General features: G+C 38.0%; 1 protein-coding gene and 1 non-coding gene across 5 annotated transcripts in view; both read left to right on the top strand.

Annotated features, from left to right (window-relative positions):
• Positions 1-24,015, top strand: part of CCDC158 (coiled-coil domain containing 158) — a 62,580-nt gene extending 38,565 nt beyond the window's left edge. For 2 of the 4 annotated variants that reach the window (XM_036022517.1, XM_036022511.1), the window contains 11 exons: positions 1,737-1,849; positions 3,761-3,919; positions 7,993-8,085; positions 8,892-9,017; positions 11,595-11,758; positions 13,516-13,572; positions 14,605-14,664; positions 17,970-18,037; positions 19,932-20,090; positions 21,302-21,401; positions 23,579-24,014. In XM_036022517.1, the coding sequence (XP_035878410.1) occupies positions 1,737-1,849; positions 3,761-3,919; positions 7,993-8,085; positions 8,892-9,017; positions 11,595-11,758; positions 13,516-13,572; positions 14,605-14,664; positions 17,970-18,037; positions 19,932-20,090; positions 21,302-21,401; positions 23,579-23,699 (1,220 nt within the window). In that variant the 3' untranslated portion in view covers positions 23,700-24,014. Of the gene's footprint in view, positions 1-1,736; positions 1,850-3,760; positions 3,920-7,992; positions 8,086-8,891; positions 9,018-11,594; positions 11,759-13,515; positions 13,573-14,604; positions 14,665-17,969; positions 18,038-19,931; positions 20,091-21,293; positions 21,402-23,578 lie in introns of all 4 variants that reach the window. The other 2 variants (XM_028508076.2, XM_036022509.1) reach the window with 2 other exon arrangements.
• LOC114493573 lies at positions 406-512 on the top strand. The gene has a single exon (XR_003684207.1). It is a non-coding gene; the product is annotated as a U6 spliceosomal RNA (small nuclear RNA).
• Positions 24,016-24,325: the final 310 nt, after the last annotated feature.

Raw genomic sequence — 24,325 nt, 5'->3', positions numbered from 1 at the left:
TGTTCCCTTTTTACCTTGCTGCCCATATTAATTCAGAGAGAGAAGGTTACTGACTTTTTCATATTCATGTTTTTGGTATGGCTGTATTAGCTGCCTATAAGAATAAATATCCAGCCCTGGCTGGCATAGCTCAGTGGATTGAGCGCGGGCTGGGAACCAAAGTGTCCCAGGTTCGATTCCCAGCCAGGGTACATGCCTGGGTTGCAGGCCATAACCCCCAGCAACCGCACATTGATGTTTCTCTCCCTCCCTCTCTCCCCCTCTCACTCTCCCTCTCTCTCTCTCCCCCCTTCCCTCTCTAAAAATAAATAAATAAAAAATATTTTAAAAAAAAGAATAAATATCCGAGTAAAGTCTACATTTTTCCATTTCTCAATATTTTTTAACGTCAAAAGATTTATTTTTGTGCTTGCTTTGGCAGCACATATACTAAAATTGGAACGATACAGAGAAGATTATCATGGCACCAGCACAAAGATGACATGCACATTTTTGAATTGTCCATATTTTGTGTGGTTCTCCGAGGTTTTGCTCTTTCCTTGCTGGTTCGCACTAAGACAGTGGTAGGAGGTCACTCACTCAGAGGCCCAGCTGGGGCCTGCCCCCTCCCTGCAGATAGAGCCCCTTCCTCATCGCCCCATCGCATCTCTACAGCTGCCCCAGTCCCATTACAATTAGTAAACCAACTAGGTAATCTTGTGTTGGCCTTCAGATGCTTATTTTCACTGATTAAATTATCTCAATATATAAAAGACTATATAAGAAAATTACCTTTGAAGGCCAACCATGATCTACTTAATCAGACCGGAATTCTTCAGAATGGTGAACAAGTGATGTCATACTTTTTATCTATTAATAGATCAAAGTACTGTGCCTCCATTAGCCTTGTTTTTGACAGCTTAGCTAGGAACCATCCTGGTAGCAAGTTTGTTTTTAAAGAATGGTACTTTTCTTTCTAACCTCTAAGCTGTGATTGGACCTGACTCAAAGCAGCAGCATTTCAAATTTCTTTTCCCAGCTGACTATTAGAAACAACACAGGTTTTCCAACTTTGAATTTCCAAGCAGGAGGAACGTGTATATATTTTCAGTGGCCTGCCATGTTTTAAGTAGGTAGTGTCCACTGCCTGTACAGAACATGCTCATCTTGTCACGAGTTATACTCAAGAATCACATATATGCCTATGCTGCCAATTTAATTGTAAGCACATGACAATAAACATGAAAACAAAAATGGAATGGTTTGTGCTATCACTGTACTCTTTTAAGAAATCACTAATAGTGAATGTCTTACATGGTATTTTAAAAATCAGTATCCAGAAAAGTTATTTTATTAAAAATACTATATATGGCACATTACTTATTATATGGCTGTTTATATATATATATATTTCCCATATGTGTAAGTATGAGTTTGGTTATTATTATTTATTAGCATTGTAGACATGGCAAATTGTAGTGGTCAATGAAATTAATCTCAGTAACAAGGAAATCACAAAACATTATCTCATATATATGTATATACATATATTTTTAGTTTAAAATCTCCAATTACTTGCTGAAAATTGTTATATGCCAATATTGTGAAGTCCAAAGACCTTTTACCATGGGCATTCACTTGAAACTGTCCAGGTGCCTTGAAGAATCTTGTCACCTCATAATGTTTAACCATCACATCATAGTAGCCTCTCAAAATTTAGAAACTTATAAACTAAGGCACAGTTTATTTTTTTCCAGCTATGAAAGTGGCAATGGGGATGCAAAAACAAATCACAGCTAAAAGAGGTCAGATAGATGCCCTTCAGAGCAAGATACAGTTTTTGGAAGAGGCGATGACAAATGCAAATAAGGTAAGTCCCTGTCCTCAGGCTGGGGGAAGGCAATATATTCATTTATTAATATACTGCAAAACAGAATAAGACAAAGCAGAGATTAAAAAGTACAGTGGAGAAAAGAGAAGTTATTTCCAACTGAGAAAATGAGGGTAAGGTTCCTTCCTGAAAGAACATTTGAGCAGGATCTCAAAAGAACTAGTTAAATGCAGGATGGGCAAAAAGATATTCTTCATAGAATCAGAGAGTGATTATGTGCAAAACACAGTTTAACTATAATGTGACATGTGTTCGTAAGATTACTGTGCAATACAAAAGTGTGCCATAAAAACCACAGGGCGTATAGGGACAATGGGATGAGTAGCACCATGCTAACAAATTTTGTCAGCAACACACAAAAAAATAGAAACCTAATAATAATGGTAGCACAGTTTATACATGTTCAGTGGTTCAGAAATATGTAAATGCTGAAACCATTATGGTCCGCTACCTTAAAAACATACCAGAAGTTTCCTTGTGGAAGTGTGCATCAAAGGGCTGCAGCATGAGAGTCACTATGAAGGGGTAGAAGGTGGTTTTAACACCAGATGTGCTTGGATAAGGCTCATAACACTAGGTAAACTGAGGTAGCTGACAGTTAGTTGTTGGAACAGTGCATGTATGCTTTTTGTATAGTCCTTTGCAGCTTTGTTTAACTGGGTGCAGTTTCTCATAAGTGAAACTTCGCATAAGTAAATGTGACATTTGTGTTATGCTTAAATGTTTCCTGATAATATCATATTTTGGAACAAATTTGCATTTTTAACAGATTTAGAACTGACTGTAATGGAGATGAGAACATAAAGAGCATAAGTAGAAAATAATAAGTATAACTCAAGTAATTGCTTTCTCCACACCCAAAACGAACTGCTGAAATACTTTTTTAGAATGAGGCTAAATATTAACAAATATCTACATATTTCTTTGTTCTTCACCAATTTTTCCTTCCCTACTGTTTTCTTATTCTAAATCTTTTCTTTTTTCATCTGTTATTTGCCTGTTGGAACCTAAAGCAGTGCTTATGCTCACCCTCCCTGCGGGTATGTAGGGAACTGAGGTACTGCCTGCCCCACTGAAGGAAAGTGTTCTTCAAAGCTGAATGACATTCCCTTCAAAGGAAAGGAGGCAGTTTGTAAAATAAATCCCCTTCTCTTTCTGAAACCTTTTCTACCTAACTAATGAGAAAAGGAAAAATTATTTGCATCCAAAATGTATATTACAGCGGTGATACCGTCTACCTTGTTTACATTAAACATTCTCTCTGTGAAAAATATATTTAAAGAAATATAGATTCAATAAGTTGAGGTGTGTGTTTTAACTTGGCTACTATGTATTTCTTTTTGTCTGTTCCGTGATGTCTTTTTAAAGGAACTAATTTTAATGAAATTTTGCTGAATACCAAAGATTCTCCATAAGTGTATCAGCGAGCTCCTTCTCAGCACTGGACCACAAATGACTTGAGGGCAGACACTGTGTGTTCCATTTCTTTTTATGTCATTTGTGAAATGAACATTCAACCTTGAAACAAAACAAAAACCCATAAGCTTTCAAATAAATGCATCTTCTTTATATCTCTGTCATTTTAAACATGTTTCAGTAAAATTTGGTATGTGATTACTCAATCTCAAATCACCATGCACTGTTTCTTTTTATGACAACATAATTACTACATATTTTGTGCATTTTATCAAGGATTTATTAAGCCTAGAAAAAATAATAATACTAGTATTGATAAAATGAGAGAATACACAGTAACATAGTTCTAGCAGCTCCCAACTCCAGCTCAGAAGCAATTAAATATCATATGAGTTAAACTCTAGCTCAGGTCTTTATATAAGAATTTTATATTTTCATCATAATTTTTGGTGTTTTTCTGCTGTATAATTGTAGGAAAAACATTTTCTAAAAGAAGAAAAGACTAAATTAAGCCAGGAGTTGAGTACGGTTGTAACAGAGAAAAGCAAGATGGCTGGAGAACTAGAAGTCCTGAGATCTCAGGAACGTCGTTTGAAAGAAAAGGTTGCAAATATGGAAATTGCTCTTGATAAGGTAGCTATTAACAAAATTTATAAAGTGGTCATCTACTAAATAGCTATTAAGTGAGTAGAATTGTTCTAAATGAAAGCTCCATGTTGACAAGAACCAAGTCTATTTTATAGCTGAATCACCTAGCACACTGAAAAAACATCCTGTAGAGAAGACTCTTCTGACCTTTAAGAATACAGTTATAGAGTGACGAGGTGATCCCATCTGAAGGCACATTTGTTGTGGGGCCAGTGCACCAACCACTGGTTACTACATTTCATGGACAAACTAAATTGGCATCCAAGAACAAGGCTTCTTGCCTTCAAATTCAAGGTGGTGGAGTGGGAAGATCCTGAGCACACCTTTTCTTGTTGACACGGAAACTACAACTACATCTCTGAACAGCCATCTCTGAGAATGACCTGAAGACTGATAGAACGGATTGTCTACACTTACAGATATAAAGAAAAAGCAACATTGAAATGGGTAGAAAGGGTAGAGACAAAGTCTAGTCAGGACCTACCTTACCCTCCATTCCTCATGTGGTGACTCACAGGTAGGAGGGACAGCACAACTGTGGAGAGCATCCCCAAAGAGCAGGGGGTCCGAGCCTTAGCCTGGGGGACTTGCACCAGGAAGAGGAACCCCGTAACACCTGGCTTTGAAAACAAGCAGGACTTACATCTGGGAGAGGGCTTTAGGAAACCCAATTTGCACTCTTTCTGAGTCCCAGCACAGAGGCAGCAGTTTTAAAAGCACCTACGTCATATGAAGGTGATACATTGTCTAATTCTGGGATGTGTGCTGGAGGGACAGAGATCTTTTGGAACCTTTTCCTGAGTCAGAGGGGCTAGAAAGAGCCATTTTTCCCCTTTCTTCAACCTAGCTGGTCTGACACAGGAAGGCTCCAGGTCTTACACTCTCCATTGGCCTTGCTAACATTGTTCACCCCACCCTGGCGTTTCCTTGAGGACCCACCCAGGCCAGTGCCCCTCTAAAATGACTCCTGCTCTACCACACCCAGTAGGAGGCCTCAGTCAGCATTAGCACACATCAGTGTGTCTGCAACAGCATGGCTAAACCTCACAGCCAGCACACAAAATGCTTGCCCTGCATACTAGTGAGCCCACAACAGTTGTGGCGAGGCCTCACAGCCAGCAGGTCAGGGACCAGCTTCACCTGCCAGTGTGTCCATAGAAGTTGTGGCCCAGCCACAACACGAGGCCACACTAGTCTACCTTCTAGAACACCTGGCTCTGGTGACAAGGTTGATTCTACCACTGGGCCCCATAGGACACATTCTAAGTAAAGCCATTTCTTCAAGACCAGGAGATGTAGCTGGCCTACCTAATACATAGAAACAAACAGACAAAATGAGGAGAAAAAGAATATGTTCCCAACAACAAAAACAGGACAAAAAATCAGAAAAAGAACTAAATGAAACTGAGGTAAGCTGTCTACTAAATAAAGAGTTCAAAGTAATAGTCATAAAGTTGCTTATCAAACTCTGCAAACAAGTGGATAAATGCAGTGAGAACTTCAACAAAGAGACAAAAAGTATTTTAAAAGTACCTATCAGAACTAAAAATATAACAACTGAAATGAAAAAAAAAAAAAAAAAAACACACCGGAGTGAATCAATAGCAGATCAGATGATGCATAAGAATGCATCAGTGATCAGGAAGACAGGATAGTGAAAACCACCCAGTCCGAACATCAAAAAGAAAAAAAGGATAGTATAAGGGACCTTTGGGACAACATCCAGTGTACTAACATTTGAGTCATTGGGGTCCCATAAGGAGATGAGAGAAAGGGAGAGAAAACCTATTTGAAGAAATAAGAACTGAAAACTTCCCTAACCTGGCAAAGGAAACATACATCCAAGTCCAGGAAGCACATAGAGTCCCAAACAAGATGAACCCAAAGAGACCCACACCAAGACACATTATATTAAATTGTTAGAAGTTAAAGATAAAGAGAATCTTAAAAGTAACAAGAGTAAAACAACTAGTTACATACAAGGGAATGCCCATAAGATTATCAGCTGACTTTTCAACAGAAACTCTGCATGCCAGAAGGGAGTGACATGGTATATTCAACATGATGAAAGGGAAAAACCTATAACTAAAAATACTCTACCCAGCAAGGTTTCACTCAGAATTGAAGATGAGATCAAGATTTTCCTAGATAAGCAAAGGTCAGAGGAGTTCACTACTAAATTGGTATTGCAAGAAATGTTAATGGGAATTTTTCAAGTATAAAAAATGGCCAAAACTAGAAATAAGTAAATATATTAAAGAAAAAAATCTCACTAGTAAAACCAAAAAATATAGTAAAGATGGTAGACCACTTATTCTAATATGAAAAAATTAAAATGGCAGTAAGTACATACCCATCAATGATTACTTTAAATGTAAAATGACTAAGTGCCCCATTGAAAAAACATATGGTGACTGAATGGATAAAAAAATGACCCTTACATATCCTGCCTACATGGAACTCCAGACTGAAAGACACACACAGACTGAAAGTAAAAGGGGTAGAAAAATATATTTCATGAAAACTGAAACAGAAAAAAGAAACTGGCATAGCAATACTTACATGAAACAAAACAGACTTCAAAACAAAGACTATAATAAGAGAGAAAGAAGGACCCAGAAATTATACTTCTGGGCACTTATCTGAATAAAACAAATTTACTAATTCAGAAAGATATATGCATCCCTATGTTCACTGCAGCATTATTTACAATAGCCAAGATATGGAAGCAACCTAAGTGTGTATTACTAGGCTAATGGATAAAGAAGAAGTGGATATATATAATATTCCAAACACGCTGGAATATTACCCATCCATGAAAAAGAATGAAATCTTGCCATTCATGACACCATGGGTAGACATAGAGAGTTATGCTAAGTGAAATTAGAGAAAAACAAATGCTGTATGATTTCAGTTATGTGTGGAGTCTAAAAAACTAAACAAGTGAACAAACAAAACAGACTCATGGATAACAACAAAAAAAAACCTGATAGGGCCAGAGGTCTGGGCAGTGGGGGAATGGGCAAAAAGGTGAAGAGGATTAACAGGTACAAACTTATAACATAAATAAGTCACAAAAATGTAAAGTCCAGCATAGGGAATGCAGACAATAATATCACAATAACTTTGTATGGTGACCAGTGGGTAGTGAACTTTTTGTGGTGATCACTTTGTAAGGTATATAGATGTGAAATCTCTCTATCTTGTGTGCCTGACACTAATATAATATTGTATGTCAACTATACATAAATTAAAAAGAGCTTTACCTTCCAGGAAAGAAAAGAATATTGTTATAATGTGTACTCTTTACAAAATTATCCCTTTCAGGCTAATATAGTCACAGGAGAAGTAAGATATAAGATGTAAGATGCTCCTGGTGTCCTTAGTGGACTGAATCAATAAAAATTTCTCCAATCTAACTACTAAAGAGTGACTTGAACACTAGGTAGAAGATAGTCTGTTAATAATATTAATAAAATTATAAAGTAATGCTAATATCTGGCACTTTGCAGGGTCCAGAAGATGAAGGTAGGAAACACAGCTTCAGTATAGTCAATGACACTATATTTGTCATTGCCATTTATTATAGAGGAATATAATAACTTTCTAGTCACCTGAAAATTCTGGAAGACTAAAAATTGACCCAAACTAGTCTTTGATTCTTAAGAAATCAGAGTCTTCATGGCTTGATAAAATGATGTGTGATCTTTTTTAATCTGTGCCAGCTTTGATCCTAAAACATGGTATATTGACTCAGTGAATTTTAGTTGTAGTTACTTCTATGAAATTTTTTACATTGCTAAAGCTGTTTGCTCATTTTGTCCTTAGCACACTCATTCTTTGAGTGCCCTCCTCATACTAAATGTTGTAACATGCTGAGGAGGAAGAGGATAAAGACATGGCCCCCAGCCATTCTCTGTTAACCATATAAAACAGATAAATACAGGGTGCTGGCAGTGCAGAAGTTTCCTTGAAGAGATGGCAGCTCTCCGTTTATAGGTTAATAAATGAAATTGTGTGAAATGGAGGGTAAACCAAATGTGGTTGCTTGATTGTAGGCGTCTTTGCAGTTTGCAGAATGTCAAGATATAATACAACGTCAGGAGCAAGAATCTGTGCGCCTGAAACTTCAACACACTTTGGATGTAAAAGTAAGCTTTTTTTTTCATTGTAAATAGTAGTGTAAGCAAAATAATGCCTCCATTTGATATACTTATATCTTGTTTATTATCTTAGATACATACAAGTACACTTTCAGCATTATCTGATACTAACAATTATAAAATCTCTGCAAATCTTGTTACCTGCTATACCTGCCCTTTTTATAACAAATTGAAGCACCGTGCTTGATGTTAAGTTCTTAGTAAGTGGGAGAGACACAAGAGTGCCTCCTTGGGGATACCTGAGGGAAGAGGTTGCATACAGAAAGGCCACGCAAGTGTGAAGGCCCAAAGTGCAAGTGTTTTTGGCCTCTTTGGAGAACAGCAAAATAATGTACTTTGCATGCCAAACACATGCATTCTTGAAAAACAGTACATTTTCCACTGAAAGGTATGTCTGTTTTCCAAGTGTATTTGAAAGTGCAGACATAGTTTAAAGCAGTGGATCCTTTCACAGCCAGAGCACTGCCATTGTGTATCTTTCTCAGTAGTATGCCAGCAGCAGTGTGGAGTCTCTGCCAAAGGTCAGGAACCAGTGTAGTGGCATACCATGCCAGGTATAGTTGCCTATCCGGCATGCTTTTATCAATCAGAAGTGTGAGGCATCTTCCCAAGCACATGCTTAGTCTTCAAAGGGTAACTTAATAGAATCATCTTGCTTAAGACAGTACTTGGTTTATAACTTTGTAGAAGTTCAACGTGGGAGACTGAAATTATGTTTGTAGAAATACATTTTGATTTCACCATACAAGTTGTAGGTTGACAGTTACTTTGCTCACATCCATGTTGTTTTCCAGGAACTCCAGGGCCCTGGATACACCTCAAATGTTTCTGTGAAACCACGCCTTCTGCAGTCATCATCCGCTGCCCGTTCCCACTCCAACCTGCCGTCTTCCCAGTCCACGGGCAGCTTCCTGTCGCATGTAAGTAGCTGGTCCTACAGTCTGTGACACAAATGACATAGTATATGAAGAATTTTATTTAAAAAATGTATCTATAGTTATGACAGTTTTCATTACTAGATTTAGATTTATGTAGACCGGATGAATAAAATATTCACTGGGATTAATATCAGCAATGATTGTTAAAGTAAATTATTTAATAGGCTTATGTTCAATTCTTTCCATCACAAGCATTTCCAGACTACAAAGCAAATTCTGAGATAGCTGAAATAAGCATCACTTCAAATGCCAGTGGCAAGCTAGTGTTATATTTAATACTCTACCAAGATGAAAATGATTTGCTGTGTATTGTTTCTTCATGAACTGTATGTGAACTTACTTATAATCATAAAATGTTTTATTCCTTTTAGTTAAAATATTAGAAGATTTGGAAATATTTTAGTGTAACTTTGTATACTTTTAAAGCTCAGGAAAAAATATGTCCAGTGTAAAACTTAGTTATATTTTTTTCTTAAAAATATATTTATGGCCCTGATCATGTGGCTCAGTTGTTTGGAGCATTGTCCCATACACCAAAACACTGCAGGTTCAATTCCTGGTCAGGGCACACACCTAGACTGCAGGTTTGAGCCCCTGTCAGGGTGCATTTGGAAGTCAAATAATCAATGTTTCTCTCTCACATTTGTGTTTTGATCTATTGATCTATGTCCCCCTTCCTCTCTAAAATCAATAAGCACATCCTCAGGTGAGTATTAAAATATATATAAATATAAAATAAATAAATAAATATATATGTATATGTATATGTATGTATGTATGTGTGTATATATATATCTTCCCAGCTGGTGTGTCTCAGTTGGTTGGAGTACTGTCCTGCAGCACAAAAGGTCATGGGTTCAGTTCCCCATCAGGACATATACCCAGGTTGTGGGTTCAGTCCTGTTGGGGGTGTACAAGGAGGCAATCAATCGATGTTTCTCACATCAATGTCAATGGCTCTCTCCCTTCTTCTCTCTCTAAAAGCAATGAAAAAATGTCCTCAGGTGAAAAAAATTATAATTTATATATATTTATGGAACAACTAACCCCTACAACCAGGATTCTGCTACAATATAAAACAATGAGACTCACTTCATAAGTCACACATGAAAACCAATTTTATTAATGCACAGTCTTGTTGTAAGGATAGCAGCAGGGTGACCAGTGACCTACCAGGCTACCTGCGCCATTTAAATGTGTGCATGTACTGAGAAATGACTAAAAGTTGAAGTGGATTCCTCTTCTCACAGTACACTTAAGTGTACTGAAAAATAAGCAGTCACACAACAAACAATAGAACAGTCTATCAAACAATAGGACAATAATATTAATATTAGATTTATGCATGTTCTTCTATCTGGAGACTAAACCTTGGGGGTGAGCAGAGGAAGAGCCGGGGCTACTGCCTTATGTTTTAAGTTTTATAAAATCATTTTACCTTTAAAACTGTGTTCATATAATACTGATAAAAATTAACTTAGTAGTTAATTTTTATCAGTATTCCAAAAACCCCACAAATCAAACAACAAAGGACACTTGAGTAGGAGTCATTGGCACCCAAGATGTGTGTCTACAGTTTGCTCATGGTGTAAACATCTGATTTTCTGAGATTTATTTGGAGCCAGTAGAAAATTTTGATCACTGCTGAATCCCATTTTATCCTGTTTCTAATATGTCCTCACATGGCTCACTTACACTTACCTTACTGAAATAACCACAGATAGAAAGAATTACCTTCTAGGCTTATGGTAGGTTAACTTCTAGAGGCATCATATAACCCTCATTGGAATGTCAGTGTTGGAGGCAGTGTACAAAAACATGCCGGCAAATGCTTTCCTCCCTGTAGAGCAGACTTCCAGAGAAAAGGGTAAGATGTTGAACGTACAAGAAGTTGTTCAAAAACTATTTGGAAACAAACAGGAAATAAGTTTCTGACTTTGTTCATGCAGTTTTCTTCCCTGAAGCTTAAAAAAAAGAAAAAGGTAAAAGAAATATAATATTTGTACTTACGTCAAGAGGAGCGGAGTAGCTAGAATATACAATTAACCCTGGTAACTCCTTATTAGCGGCTCTACCCTGGCACTAACACGTTATGCTTTGGGTCATAGTACCTCTGGCAAGTCTAGATCAGTAAGTGTGAACCGTGTAAAATACTTTATATGTTTTTATACTAAGGAAAAAGGTAGAAAACAGTCTTTCTTGAATACTTACTATGCACATGTCAAGTTCTTGTCATTTCTTATATGATCCTAACAAAGTAAGAGTTATCTTCCTCCTTTTAGAAGAAGAAATGGAGATTAAAATAAGCATATCACTTGTTACAGTGAAATTATCTGTTTTTGCAGAACGGAAACAAATGTATAGATACAGAAACAAAGTGGTGGTTGCTCAGTGGGAGGTGGATTGGGAGGCTCGGTGGAAAAGGTGAAGGGGTGGAGAAGTTCAAATTGGCAGTCACAGAACATTCAATTTACCAGTTGAATTAATTTTATAATAGGAAATAATAGCATACAGATCTGAAAAAAATTTTCCTTTGTTTTGTAAATCGTTTCATTTCAGCACTCTATGAAACCTAACACCCCGAAGGAAGATCCCACTAGGGATCTGAAACAGCTTCTGCAGGAGTTGAGAAGTGTGATCAATGAGGAGCCAGCAATGCCTCTTGGCAAGACGGAGGAGGACGGGAGGACGCCGCCAGCTCTGGGGGTCCCCTACGTGGCCGTGTAAGACTCAGTGTGCCCCGGAGTGGGGGAGCCTCTCGTCAGCGCTTGGCCGTCGGGTTGTCTGTGTGTTACTCTCTAGGACAGCGATTTTCAACCGGTGTACTACAAGGATTTTTAAAACGTGCAATACCTGTTTAGTCAGGGGCGCTGACCTCTTTCCCCTTAGATTGACCACAAAAAAATGAACACATCCAGTGCAACAGTCGCCATCCAGCTTGAATGGATTAAAATTATACCTGTTTTTTGTCAGGTTGACAAAAATATAATACATATTTTTGGTGTGCTGTAAAATTTTAGTAATTAGTTATGAGTATCATGAGATTTTAAAAAAGATTGAAAATCACTGCTCTAGGAGGTCGAAGTGTAAGAAAATCTGAAGTGTCTGATGCTACCAGGATAGCAATATGAAAGTGAAGGAGTTACGCAAAAGTAAAATAACTTGGCATCAAGAGAAAATAATATAGCTATTCTATTCAGAAAGTAATCAGGGCAAGTTGTTACCCAAAGTTGTATTTCTGTATAAATTTATACTTTCTAACTAATTTCACATCCATAATCTTACTTGATTATCACAACGGTTTGAGACAAGACAAGGCAGGATTTATATATACCATTTTATAAGTGAGAAAAACACAAGTTTCCAAAGGTTGACTTACCTGCAGCCACACAGGTGAAGCTAAAACCAGGATCTTAAGAACTGCATCCCTCTCCAGGTGCCAGCTCACAGGAAAGGCCTTGGTTCTTTAGGTGTCCATGCCAGTGACATCCATCAGATTAATACATGTTCAGATCCAAAAAGGATTCAACCAGTTTATGAGCCCTTCCTTATACCTACTTTACTTACAGAAATCAATGAGATTTTCACATTCTCTTCAAATAGTGTTTTAAAATTTTATTGAGCATTATTAGATTAACTTAAAACATTTAAGATGCTATATGCTATATTTTTAGTATAATAGTAATTGTATACTAGCTGTTAGTATTATAACAACATTGTTATAGTATTCACTTCCTGGTTATATGGCAAATACACTAATATATTCAATTAGTATATATTGACCTGAGGTAGCTGGTCAATTATTACCTGGATTTGCCTAATTTTTATTAATATTATTGATAGTAATAGTAAAATGGTAGTAGTAACAGCCTAGTTACCTAGGATAATATGTGTACTCTGAATCACGTCAGAAGTATTCTGTTGGCCACTCCGTCAGAGAAGACTGACATGTGCAGAGCACTTCTACTTTTTAATAACTCTTCAGTGTGCTCTCTAAGCTAGGGCAGCGCTATTAAGCTCATTTAACATTTAGGCACAGCCTGATTTGCTTCCTCCTGTGAAGCAAAGGGGAAAGCTAGATGTATAAGCTGGAGCCCTGGTTTAGGAATGACCAGTCTTACTGGTCATTCCACAAGCTTGCCGTGCCTTCCCTGATCCAATTTTCATTACTTCAGCCATGATGGGCTTGAACTGTACTGGACTGTATTGAATATGAATGTGTTTGGTCTCTGCCTTTAGAGAATTTATGTTAGTTTGCTGTAATCCTACAAACAACCTTTTCACCAAAGCTTTTGCTCTATCTAAAGCTTTGAAGAGTCCATGGAACAGAAAGGCATTTCTGAGTTGAAGAAGCCTAAAATCTACTGCTGTGCCTTAAAGCAGAGTTAAATACGTATAAGCAATTGGTTATTCTAAAAATACATGGAATCTGGAAATTATTCTTTGTGTAATTAACTGAGAGTTACATTTATCTCTACAGAGACGACAGAGCAAGAGATTGCACTGAGTCAAGCCTGAGATTAGAGACATGCTATAGGTAAAAAGAATCTGAGATTCTTGAATCTAAGTAATTGTCCAAGATTTTTGTATGTGACTAGGTAATTTGGAAAGTCTGTTTGGATAGTTTGCATCAGAATTTGGGGCTCACTGAAAGACAGCTGTTACATCCTGGTTGGTGTGGCTCAGTGGATTGAGTGCCAGCCTGGGAACCAAAGAGTCAGTGGTTCAATTCCCAATCAGGGCACATGCCTAGGTTGCAGGCCAGGTACCTGGTGGGAGCACACAAGAGGCAACCACACATTGATATCTCCCTTCCTCTCTTTCTCCCTCCCTTCCATTTTCTCTAAAAATAAATTATGAAATCTTTTTAAAAACAAAGAAAGCTGTTACATTTTTTAACTGAAACTAAAAAAAGAATTTCAATGAAATATATTAAAGATATTTACTTTCTAGAAATCATTTAATAAGCATTTTTTTTGCTTATTTTAAATTTGCTGCCATTTACCCACGTGATTACATTTATGCTGTGTGCCATGCCAAACACAGAAGACTTTTTCTGTAGTTACACATGTTTACAACGGCTACATCACATTTGAAAGGAAGCTAGTCTGGAAGGAACTGATAACCTCTAACAATCCTATTTGCATCAGTAATTGAAGCACTGAATTTTTTAATGGAATCATAAAAAGAACATAAAGAAATGAAATCCATAACCCCCAAAGACAGCTTCTGAGAAATGACTTTAGCCAATAAAGAAAAAAGGCAAAAATTAATTTGCCATTCATTTTAGACGCAGAGGCCCTTGCTCGCAGATGTTCAGTAGCTCCTCACTGTCTGCCGCAAAAAGTACACGTCCCCCAGGCTGACCTTCAGAATCTCCGGACTTGTGGCCAGCCTGCTTCACTCCCACGTTCCGTACTGTTTCCTCCACCTGGAAGGGCCAGTGCCCCAGTTTCACTCCTTTGAATCTGTGTTTGTCTAAAAGCAACATTCAGAGGAACAATTTTGTTTTGCCACTAAGTTAAAATAACATTGCAGTCTTTAATTTCCCGCATCCCTCTACCAACAGAAGCAGCAACTCATTAAGGGACTCCACTGAAGGCAGTAAATCAAGTGAAACTTTCAGCAGGTAAGAAAGACCTTACCAGCCCGGACTTTCAGACTGCCCCTTCACTACTGTTCATTCATTAATTCAAAGGACCGTGTAACTGCCCCTGACGAGCCACACTCTGCCAGGCCCTTAGAATGTTAACACAGTGAGCAAGGCAGACACGGGCCTTGTTGCATACCGTTGAAGATCTGCTTATTGACTGACTGCTGGGGAAAAAATGCTTATTTTTTCTTTTCTCTTTTCACCACACAGACAAAATAGAGACATCAGAGCCCTTTTTAAATCATAAAATATGAAAATGAATTATACTGTTTAAATTCCAACTAGGCAGAGGCTTATTCATTGTCGTATCCTCAGCATAAAGCTCCTGCCACACAGTAGCTATTCAGTAAATCTTTGTTTAGTGAATGAATTAAGCCAGTCCTGTAAATATTTTCTTACTGTCCCTGCTACTTGATCAATATACAGCAAACTTGAATCTTTCTAAATATATTTTTCTCTTAACTTAAAGGAAATGAGACTTGATGTTCTCCCCTGGGTGTGTAACACTGCATTGTTCCTATTAATAATGACTGCAGCAATCTACTGTACATTTTTGTTTTTCTATTTTCTGGGTGTTTTAGATTCACTACCTTCAGTCTACCTAATCTATAATGTAGGCATTATTACCCCCATGTGTGGGTTGGTAATGAAGACCCAGGTTGCATAGGCAACTTGCCAAGGTCATACAGTGGAGCTGGATTTGAACTCAGGCCTGTCTGGCTCTGGGAACCTGGACTGGGCTGCTGGGGAAGAGCCCAGTCCTAGGCACAGGGCACAAAGGCACCGACTGCTTCCCTGAGCGTAGTGGAGCTCTGCTGGGTTCTCCGAGACCGGAAAAGTCTGCTTCCTTCAGCAGCAGTGCGTTTGCAGAGAAGAGAGAGTGCTGAGGAAAAGATGGGCCCCAGCCCCTCCCTGTGTCCCAATGGGAAGAAGTGGTTTTTAAGTATTTAACAGAAGATCTGAAAAGTATGCTGCATGCTAGAAAATTACAAATGCCTCTAGTGCTCTACACTGTGGCAAATTGGCCGTTTTTAAAACTCACAAATGAGGAAGAATCCTAAAATTGCTGTTTTATAACATAGTGTGTCTCTTAATCTAGAAACTTCTGCAGCCATATAAGTTAAATGAGTATACTCCACATATCCAGAAAAGGGTAAAAATTAGATAACTAACTCTGGTATTTGTGCTTGAATTATTCTGAGAGCAACACCTCTCAAAAGTTTATTGGAGAAATGACTTTTCCTATTTTGTCATGTTGTACAATTTAATGAGTAACATTATGCCCTAAGGAAGGATTCCTATAAAGGCTTCATAGTATCTAGCTTTTTAAAAAAATTCTCCATATGGATGTTGCAGGAAACAAAACAGAATGACCTGAAGATTATAATGACCAAATAAATAAAGGTGGCCATTCCACAAAATCACTCCCCGCAGCTCACGCTTCTGTGCTACGCCATGGCTCTGCCGCTCACATCACCTTTGATTCTTCTTCCTCGCTTGTCTCATTTCTCCAGTCACCAAATCTTACTGATTTTGACTCTAAAACAGTTCTCAAATCCATTTTCTTCGTGGATCACCCCCTCAAACTATTAATTTCCTGTGGCTTCTGTAACAAAATTAGTGGCTTAAAATGATACAAATGTGTCTGTCTTAACAGTTCTGGAGGCCCAAAGTCTTAAATCAGTTGTCAGGGTCACACACCCCCCAGAAGTTCTTGGGACTAATTCATTTCCTTACCTTTTGCCTGCTTCCAGAGCTTTCTTCCTTTACACTCTGATTTGTGGCTCCTTCACCCATCTTCACACCCCACAGGACAGCATCCTCAAATCTTTGCTGGGATTGTCATATCATCGTCTGTCTTTATGAAATCTCCTCCTGCCTCCCTCTTAGAGAAACACTTACGACCGAATTTAGGGCCCATCCAGATAACCCAGGATACTCTCTCCCCATCTCAAAATCTCAGCTTGATGCGGTCACATCTGCAAAACCTCTATTGCCATATAAGGTAACAGTTGTAGGTCCTTGGCCTTCAAATACAGGTATGTTTTTGACAGCAATTTTTCAGCCTAGACCTTCTCCTTTTCTTGTGGACTGTTGTAGTTGCCTCTACCGTGTTTTGTGTAGATGTTTTCAGATCTCTGATCTCTTGCACATTTCAGTCACTCCTGTACATCATTTGCAAATTGGTCTGCTTACAGCACACCTCAGACTATCTGTTGCCCAGCCCCCAAACCTTCGAAGGCTCCCCATTGCCTACTGCAGCAAAAACAAGCGCTGCCCTGATGATTAAGACTATGCACAATGTAACCACCACCTTCCTTTCCAGGGCTGTTCTCAAAGTTCCTGGTCTTGGGACTCCTCTGCACTCCCAAATAGCAGTGAGGACTCCAAAGAGCTTTTGCTTATCTGGGTCATTTCTATTACCATTTTAAATATTGAAAAATACATTTTAGTTTTAAGCATTTAAAAAATTCAAGACACTGATATTTATTTTAAAGTAACAAAGTATATTAGATGTGACTATAATCTATTTTGTTATGAAACATAGCTGTATTCCCAAACAACCATTAAGAAGGCATTGTTTTACAATTTACTGCATAGCTTAATAAAAGATAGCTGGATTCTCTTACATGCACCTGCATGTAATCTGTTGTCATATCAGATATCATGCAGCTTCTGGAAACTCCGCTGTGCACGTGTAAGACACTAAGAGTTAAAAGGCAGATAATATCTTACTATTATGATAAAAATAGTCTTGACCTCACAGCCCCCCTGCAAGGGGGCCACCTGGAGAACTGCTGCTGTCATATTCTCCCACCAGAACCCAACACACAGACTATGTGGTTTCTTTCAACTTACTGATTTAAATAAGTCTGGTAGTTGTGTAAAGTGACACCACTATTGCTACGAGAGGTTTCCTTCCTTTTTCCTTTGATTTTTTCATTTTTACATGAGTCATTAAGATCTTATTTCAGAATCCATGAGAGAAATACTTGGGTTTTATAGCTACTAGTACACAAAAATGAATTTTCCAACTAAGATTATGTATTATTAAGTTTTCATTCTGTAAAATGTTCATGGGCATGGAATACATAAATATAATGCAGCCTTGCATCTCCCTCATTGGATATTCTAGGGTTTCTGCAGTTTAGGGTTAGGATTGCCACCTTGAATTTTTATTTTAAGCCATCACTTTGCCTGCACTAGCTTGCTTCTGTCCATAAAAATTAACACTGTGTTTTCTAAATGAAGTGTTCACATGAGCGTTCTTGTGCTTCCAGAGAGCCGGTCACGTTGCACGCGGGAGAGCTGGAAGATCCCTCGAGCTGCTTTACGTTCGCATCTGCAGGTGAGTGTTCAGTGACAGCACAGAAATGGGGCTGGCTTAAAACCTCACAGCGGCTTCCTATTTCCACAAGAACGACAGCTAACGCTGTTACAATAGCCTATGAGTCCCCATTAATTCTGTGGTCTCATTCCTCCTATTCTCACTTCCTTCACACTCTGCTTCACCCATCCTTGAATTGTTCCTGAACAGTCCAGGCAGCTTCTGTATCAGGACCTTTCCGCCCACTGTGCCCTCCACATTGCTAACGCCCTCACCTCCTATAGAGCCTTTGCTCGTCACTGTCACTGTCACAGTGTGACTTCCTCTCACAACCTTATTTACAATTGTAACCCTCCCACAGCCCTAGTTCCTCTTGTCTCTTTCTTTTTTAAAATTATACTTATCTTTTGCCCTGGCTGGTGTGGCTCAGTGTATTGAGTGCCAGCCTGCAAACCAAAGGGTCACTTATTCGATTCCCAGTCAGAGCACATGCCTGGGTTGCAGGCCAGGTCCCCAGTGGGGAGTGTGTGAGACGCAACCACACATCGATGTTTCTCCCCCTCTCTTTCTCCCTCCCTCTCCCTACCTCTAAAAATAAATAAATAAAATATTTTTAAAAACCCATAATATTCTTAAATAAAAACAAACTGTTAAGTTTTAGTCTTTGTGAGAAATATTTTAAAAACTAATATTTTAAAGAAAAGAGCATTTATTTGAAATTTAACAGTTCCTTCAGGTGTACTTCACTTTATGTTTTTATTGTTGTTTTATTCAAGAGAATACAAGATATATCCTTGCTTTATTAGATTAATATAAATGAGTGTTTTACCTTCTCTCATACATTGAGTACCTTAGAATACATTAAATCTATTCACTATCCTTCCAACTTACATACAATTATTGTCACTTATTTTAATTATAAATATAAATACTGCAGGAGATAATTTATATTGTTTTATACGGTTGATATTCATTTTAATATACCTACATATTTATATTTTATCTCCTATCTGATATCATTTCACTTATGCCTTTAATGTTTCCTTTAATAAAGTCTGCTAGGGACATATTTTGTCAGTTTCTGTTTTTCTGAACTTGTCATTATTTTATGCTCATTTTTGAAGAATATTTGTTGCTGAGTATAGAATTTTAGAATTGACATTTTTCTTTCACTTTGAAAATATTCCATTGTTTTATGGCTTCCACTGTCTCTACTTAGTCAGCTCTAAGTTTAATTGTTGCTCATTTAAATGTAATTTGTCTTTTTTGTCCTTCTGGCCACTTTAAGACTGGTTTCGTTTTTGGCTTGGTTTGGTTGTTTGTTAGCAGGTTTTAACTGCTGTGTCCAGGTATGACTTCCTTTCTGTAAGAAGAACCTGTGTGGGTTTGCAGGTTTGAATCTGTCATAGTCTGCGCCTCCATTGTCCATACCTTGGAGGTCTGTATCTATTACCTATATATTTTCTTGGTTTTCCATCATGTGATTTTGTCTCCTTCTACACCTGGTTGTTTTTAGTGTATGACAAACATATATGAAAGTTGTACAGATGGTTTGGTGCTTAGGAGGTGGTTACCTTCCTCATGCTCACGTGTAGTAGACAACTAAGGACACCAGCACGCGCAGACTGATTTGATCCATTCAGGAATTCAAGAAGATTGGAAGCTGGGCCTCAGACCCCCAAGGGCAGGTCTTGCTCCTGTAGACCTTTATTTCTAAGGCACAGCCCTTTCCCCTGTAGAGCACCCTCCAGTCCCACCCAGAGCCTTAGGTCTTCAATAGAATATCCTTTCTGCTCCCCCGCCCCAGGCATTGGGAACATTTTCTTGTGAGTTTGACTTTTTGAGAGGTGTGGCGTGCTATTTTTAATTAAATCTCTTCTTTTACTTTTGTTCTTTTGTTCTTGCAAAATTTTAGTAAGTCCATCTGTGAAAAATTCAACTTCTCGTTCATTCCACTCTCCTCCTAAGAAGTCTCCAGTTCACTCCCTCCTAACTAGTTCAGCTGAAGATTCAATAGGCTCCCCATCACAGTACAGATCCGCCAAATCTGTTCACTCACCTGATTCTGTTAAAGGTAAGAGTGATCTCATATCAATAGTAAGATTAATTGCCTTTAAAGCTCTGCTGAATTGAAAGTTCCTTTCTGTAATCAGAATAAGATATTACATGGTGTTCTTATATGCAAGTTCTGATAGCTAGCTGTGTAACTAAGTGGGTCTGATTTAAATAGAATAGCTATTGTCTCTGTGTTTGTGTCTCTCTATATATACATAGAAATTACATGTAAATATTATCTCTTTCTCTGTCATGATTAATGACACTTTTTCTATTATAAGATTTTGCTCATTCTTTTAAATGCTGTGACTTCTCTTATTTACAATCTCTAAAATCATGGCTGTTCTTTCATAAATGCAAATATCTATCATATAAACTTATCAAAATGTCTTCATTTTTTAAATTCTAAGTTCTTTCTTTCTTTTTTTGCTGAGGCAGATAGGAAAAAAGGTTTGATTTAGAATACGTTCCTGATAAATCAGTGACATTAAATACAGAGATGTCGAATTGAACTTGACATGTTTTTCATCATATGTGACAGTGACTCAAAGAGCCCCAGCGCTCTAGGGCATCACTCCCCTTGATAAGGGGTAACCTAGGCCAAGTTGTCGCATCAGAGACTAAGGTCAAATTAAAATCTTGAGATTGCCCTTTGAGAATTTTTTAGAGGCTGGCAAAACTTTCTCATCAGGCTGCCGCACTGATGAGAGAGTAGCTTGAGTGTTGTCTAGCCCCTCCTCAGTTGCTCCCTCCACATTTAAGCTCAGTTCACCACGGCCAAGTCAGCACCCAGGCCACCCTCTTCCATCTGGTAGCCCCTCCTCACTCAGGCGATGGTGGCTGAAATGGGGACTTGGCCTCACACACCTTCAAGAATGTTGTCAGTGTCAGTTTTAAATTTTGTTCTTCCAAATCCTAAATTCATTGAACTCCAAGGTGTGGCATGAAAAGTTGCCATTGATAATATAGAATGTATTGTTAAAGTATTGCTCTCACTCATCCCATTTAATGCAATGTAGTTAAATAAGAGTAAATCTGACTGATTTGAAAGAAAATCAAATAAATTAATATTGCAATATTTAGAAAAGACTTCTTTATTTCAAAATAGTGTTTTAAGGTTTTCATTATTTTAAAGGAAAGATTATTTAACCTATAATTGGAAGACTTTTAAAATATATATTAAATAGGCTTTTAATATCACATCTAAGCAATTTTCTAATAGCTTCACAGTCTCAGCCAATAGAAACCACAGGAAAAACGTGCAGGAAGCTTCAGAACAGACTGGAAAGCTTGCAAACTCTGGTAGAAGACTTACAAATGAAGAACCAAGGTACAGTGTACATTTGGTGAGACCTTCCTTGCTCAAAAGCATACTGCCCTTCCATTTAAGCCTCCTACCTATTGACCCACTGCACAGGATCTTGAATAAGCAACCTTAGTCAAAATATAAGGGACTTAACCATGACTAAGCCCGGGGTTCATTCTGTGACCTGAGGCAGGTCACCTGCGCCCTCTCCTCTAGATAAGTATTTGTGTGGAGGCAGCCAGGACACAATTGCAATCAGTAGCCAGAAAACAAACTAGCAGTATTTTAGCTTTATACAGGGTTTTAATTAGCATGGGCTGTCAGACACTGTGCCACATAATGAATCACTAAGTAAAAAGATAGACTACTTATAAATAAACGAAAGCTATTTGGATGAGAAATTATTGTACCCAGCAGACCATAGGCGACCCTTGAGCACGAGTTCCAGGTGGACGTCCCCATAGATGTGGGAGGGTGTGGACGTGTTCCCATGGCCTTGGAGGACTGTCACATTTTATGCTTTTTCGACATAAATTCATGAATCCTGGAGCCTTTTTTCAGAGGAAGATTAATTTTGAAGTATGCATGTTATTCCATCTTTCTAGCTCTAGAGAAGTGAGTTACAGGTGAATGATAAATATTTTTCTAAGAACAAATCCTTATAAAATAAATTTAACCTTATTACTAATAATAGCTGCTGGTAGCATTTACTGAGCATTTGCCAGTTCTGTGCTGATAGCCCTGTGCTCAGAGCTTCGCTTACGTTTTTCCGTGTGGGCCTCACAGCAGCCCTGGGAGGTGGGCACTAGTCTCCTGTCGTTTGAAAATGAGGAAACTGGAGATAAAACCACAGTCAGTCAGTAAGTTCTAAGTTACATTAGTAGTGGAGCTGGGATTTGATCTCTGTAATTTCTAATTTCAAAATCCACAGTTTTTATTATACTAATGCTATACTAAATTGTTATAAAAGAAAATTTCAAATCCCTTATGATAACTGCAGATCCTTGTGTATATAAATATCAGGAAAACTGTTTGATTTTAAGTTTATTGTGAGTTTTTAAAAGCAGATGCATTACTTCTTGGTCCCATTTTTATCACACGGGGACTTACGTTTCTGAGTTTATCTGAATGATGCCACCACGTAAGAGTCCAGATGGGAGACATGTCATAATTGTTCAAAAAATAAAAAGACCATTATATTACATACATTGTCTGGGTGAAATGTCTCTTGGAAATTATGAAACAAATACTTTGGAGAAAATTTGGGCACATTTATAAAATTTAAAGTGCACAAATGCCTTGACCCAAAAATTCCACTTCTTTTTTTAAAAATTTTATTTATTTATTTTTAGAGAGGGAAGAGAGAGAGAGAGAGAGAGAGGGAGAGAGAGGGAGGGGGGAGAGAGAGAGAGAGAAACATCAATGTGCGGTTGCTGGGGGTCATGGCCTACAACCCAGGCATGTACCTTGACTGGGAATCGAACCTGCGACACTTTGGTTCGCCGCCCACGCTCAATCCACTGAGCTACACCAGCCAGGGCTAGAAATTCCACTTCTAACAATTTATTCTATAAGAAATAATTGCACAAGTGCACAAAAGTTTGTTTATAGAAGTATTTCCTATAAGATTGTGTATAAAGAAAACTAAGAAAGCAACTTTTAAAAGTGTATTTGCTAACACACTGGTGCATCGCTGTAATGGAGTGCTGAACTGCGGCGATGTTAACATTTTGCTAAGTGAATAAAGTAAGCTACAGTACAACTTATAAAATAAAACATCTAAAAAAAGAACAATTTACATTTACATTTCTGTAAAGAAGAAAACTCGTGTGTGTGTAGGCTGCACGCACGTGAAGGTGCTCACCAGGCCGGTTACAGTGACGACCTCTGAGAGGGGGCTCTGCAGATGAAGGGACAGAACAGAGACTTTCCTCTCTCTTTACACGTGCCCAAGGCATTGTTTACATTAGTGTGTATCACTTCTGTGGTAGTAATTACCGTGCCCATTTAAAATAACTGAAAAAGATTTATCCTTAGTTCCATGTCTTTTCAAAAATATGCTACTTTGCGATTTTTAAGAACTTCTTGAGCTCACAATGTATGTATCCCACAATAGTAAGCTGACCTTTTCAAAAGCACATAATAGAATTAAAGCCTCAGTAAATGTTGCTGTTCTAACTTTGTTTTATCAACATTTTCAGCAATGTCTTCAATGATCAGAAATCAAGAGAAGAGGATACAGAAAGTCAAAGACCAGGAAAAAATGTTACTAAAATAATACATTGCTTGCCTAACCTTTACAGAGAGATGATGCCCAATTAATTGTGGTATTACCTATAATTAGTGCCCCGTGAACTTTTTTCTTTTTATGTGAAAATTTAATAAAAGTTACCCTGTCCTGTAAACTCTATTTTGAAATAAAATATTCTTGAATGTTCTCCCAGTAAAACTTCAAGCAGTACTAGCTAGTTGTGAAAGTATTCATAACTTATAAGGTATCGATTTGTACTAATGTGTTGGCATAATTATGTGTTTTTTAATATTTTTACTGGTGCTGAGGCAATAGTTATTTTTCTTCAACTGAACAGACAACTTTCACAGGAAAGTGAAAGATGGGGGGTGATGCCCATAATGGCTCCAGCACCCCACACTGACAGGGGTTCCTTCTGTGACCCCGAACTCACTGTGTGTTCTGTCAGTGTTGGTGAGTGTGAGCCAGTAACAAAACACTGGGACCTACAATCGAAACTTTTGGAAAAGTGTCTCTTTTATGTATCAAGAACTATAAAGAAATAAAGAAAACGTGTTATTCTTCAGTCAGTGGGTAGCTTCTTCAGATTGAATGGATTCAGTCTGCCTTAGTCAGATTTTAATAAACCAGGGGGTTTGCATGTGGAGTGTTTCCCAACACAAATAACCCATTCTCTGTGGACACCAGCTGCTGTCCC

This window comes from Phyllostomus discolor, chromosome 1, assembly GCF_004126475.2.
Source record: "Phyllostomus discolor isolate MPI-MPIP mPhyDis1 chromosome 1, mPhyDis1.pri.v3, whole genome shotgun sequence".
NCBI lineage: Eukaryota > Metazoa > Chordata > Mammalia > Chiroptera > Phyllostomidae > Phyllostomus > Phyllostomus discolor.
The sequence above is the reverse complement of the archived record's forward strand: the minus strand, read 5'-3'. Positions and strand labels throughout refer to the sequence as shown.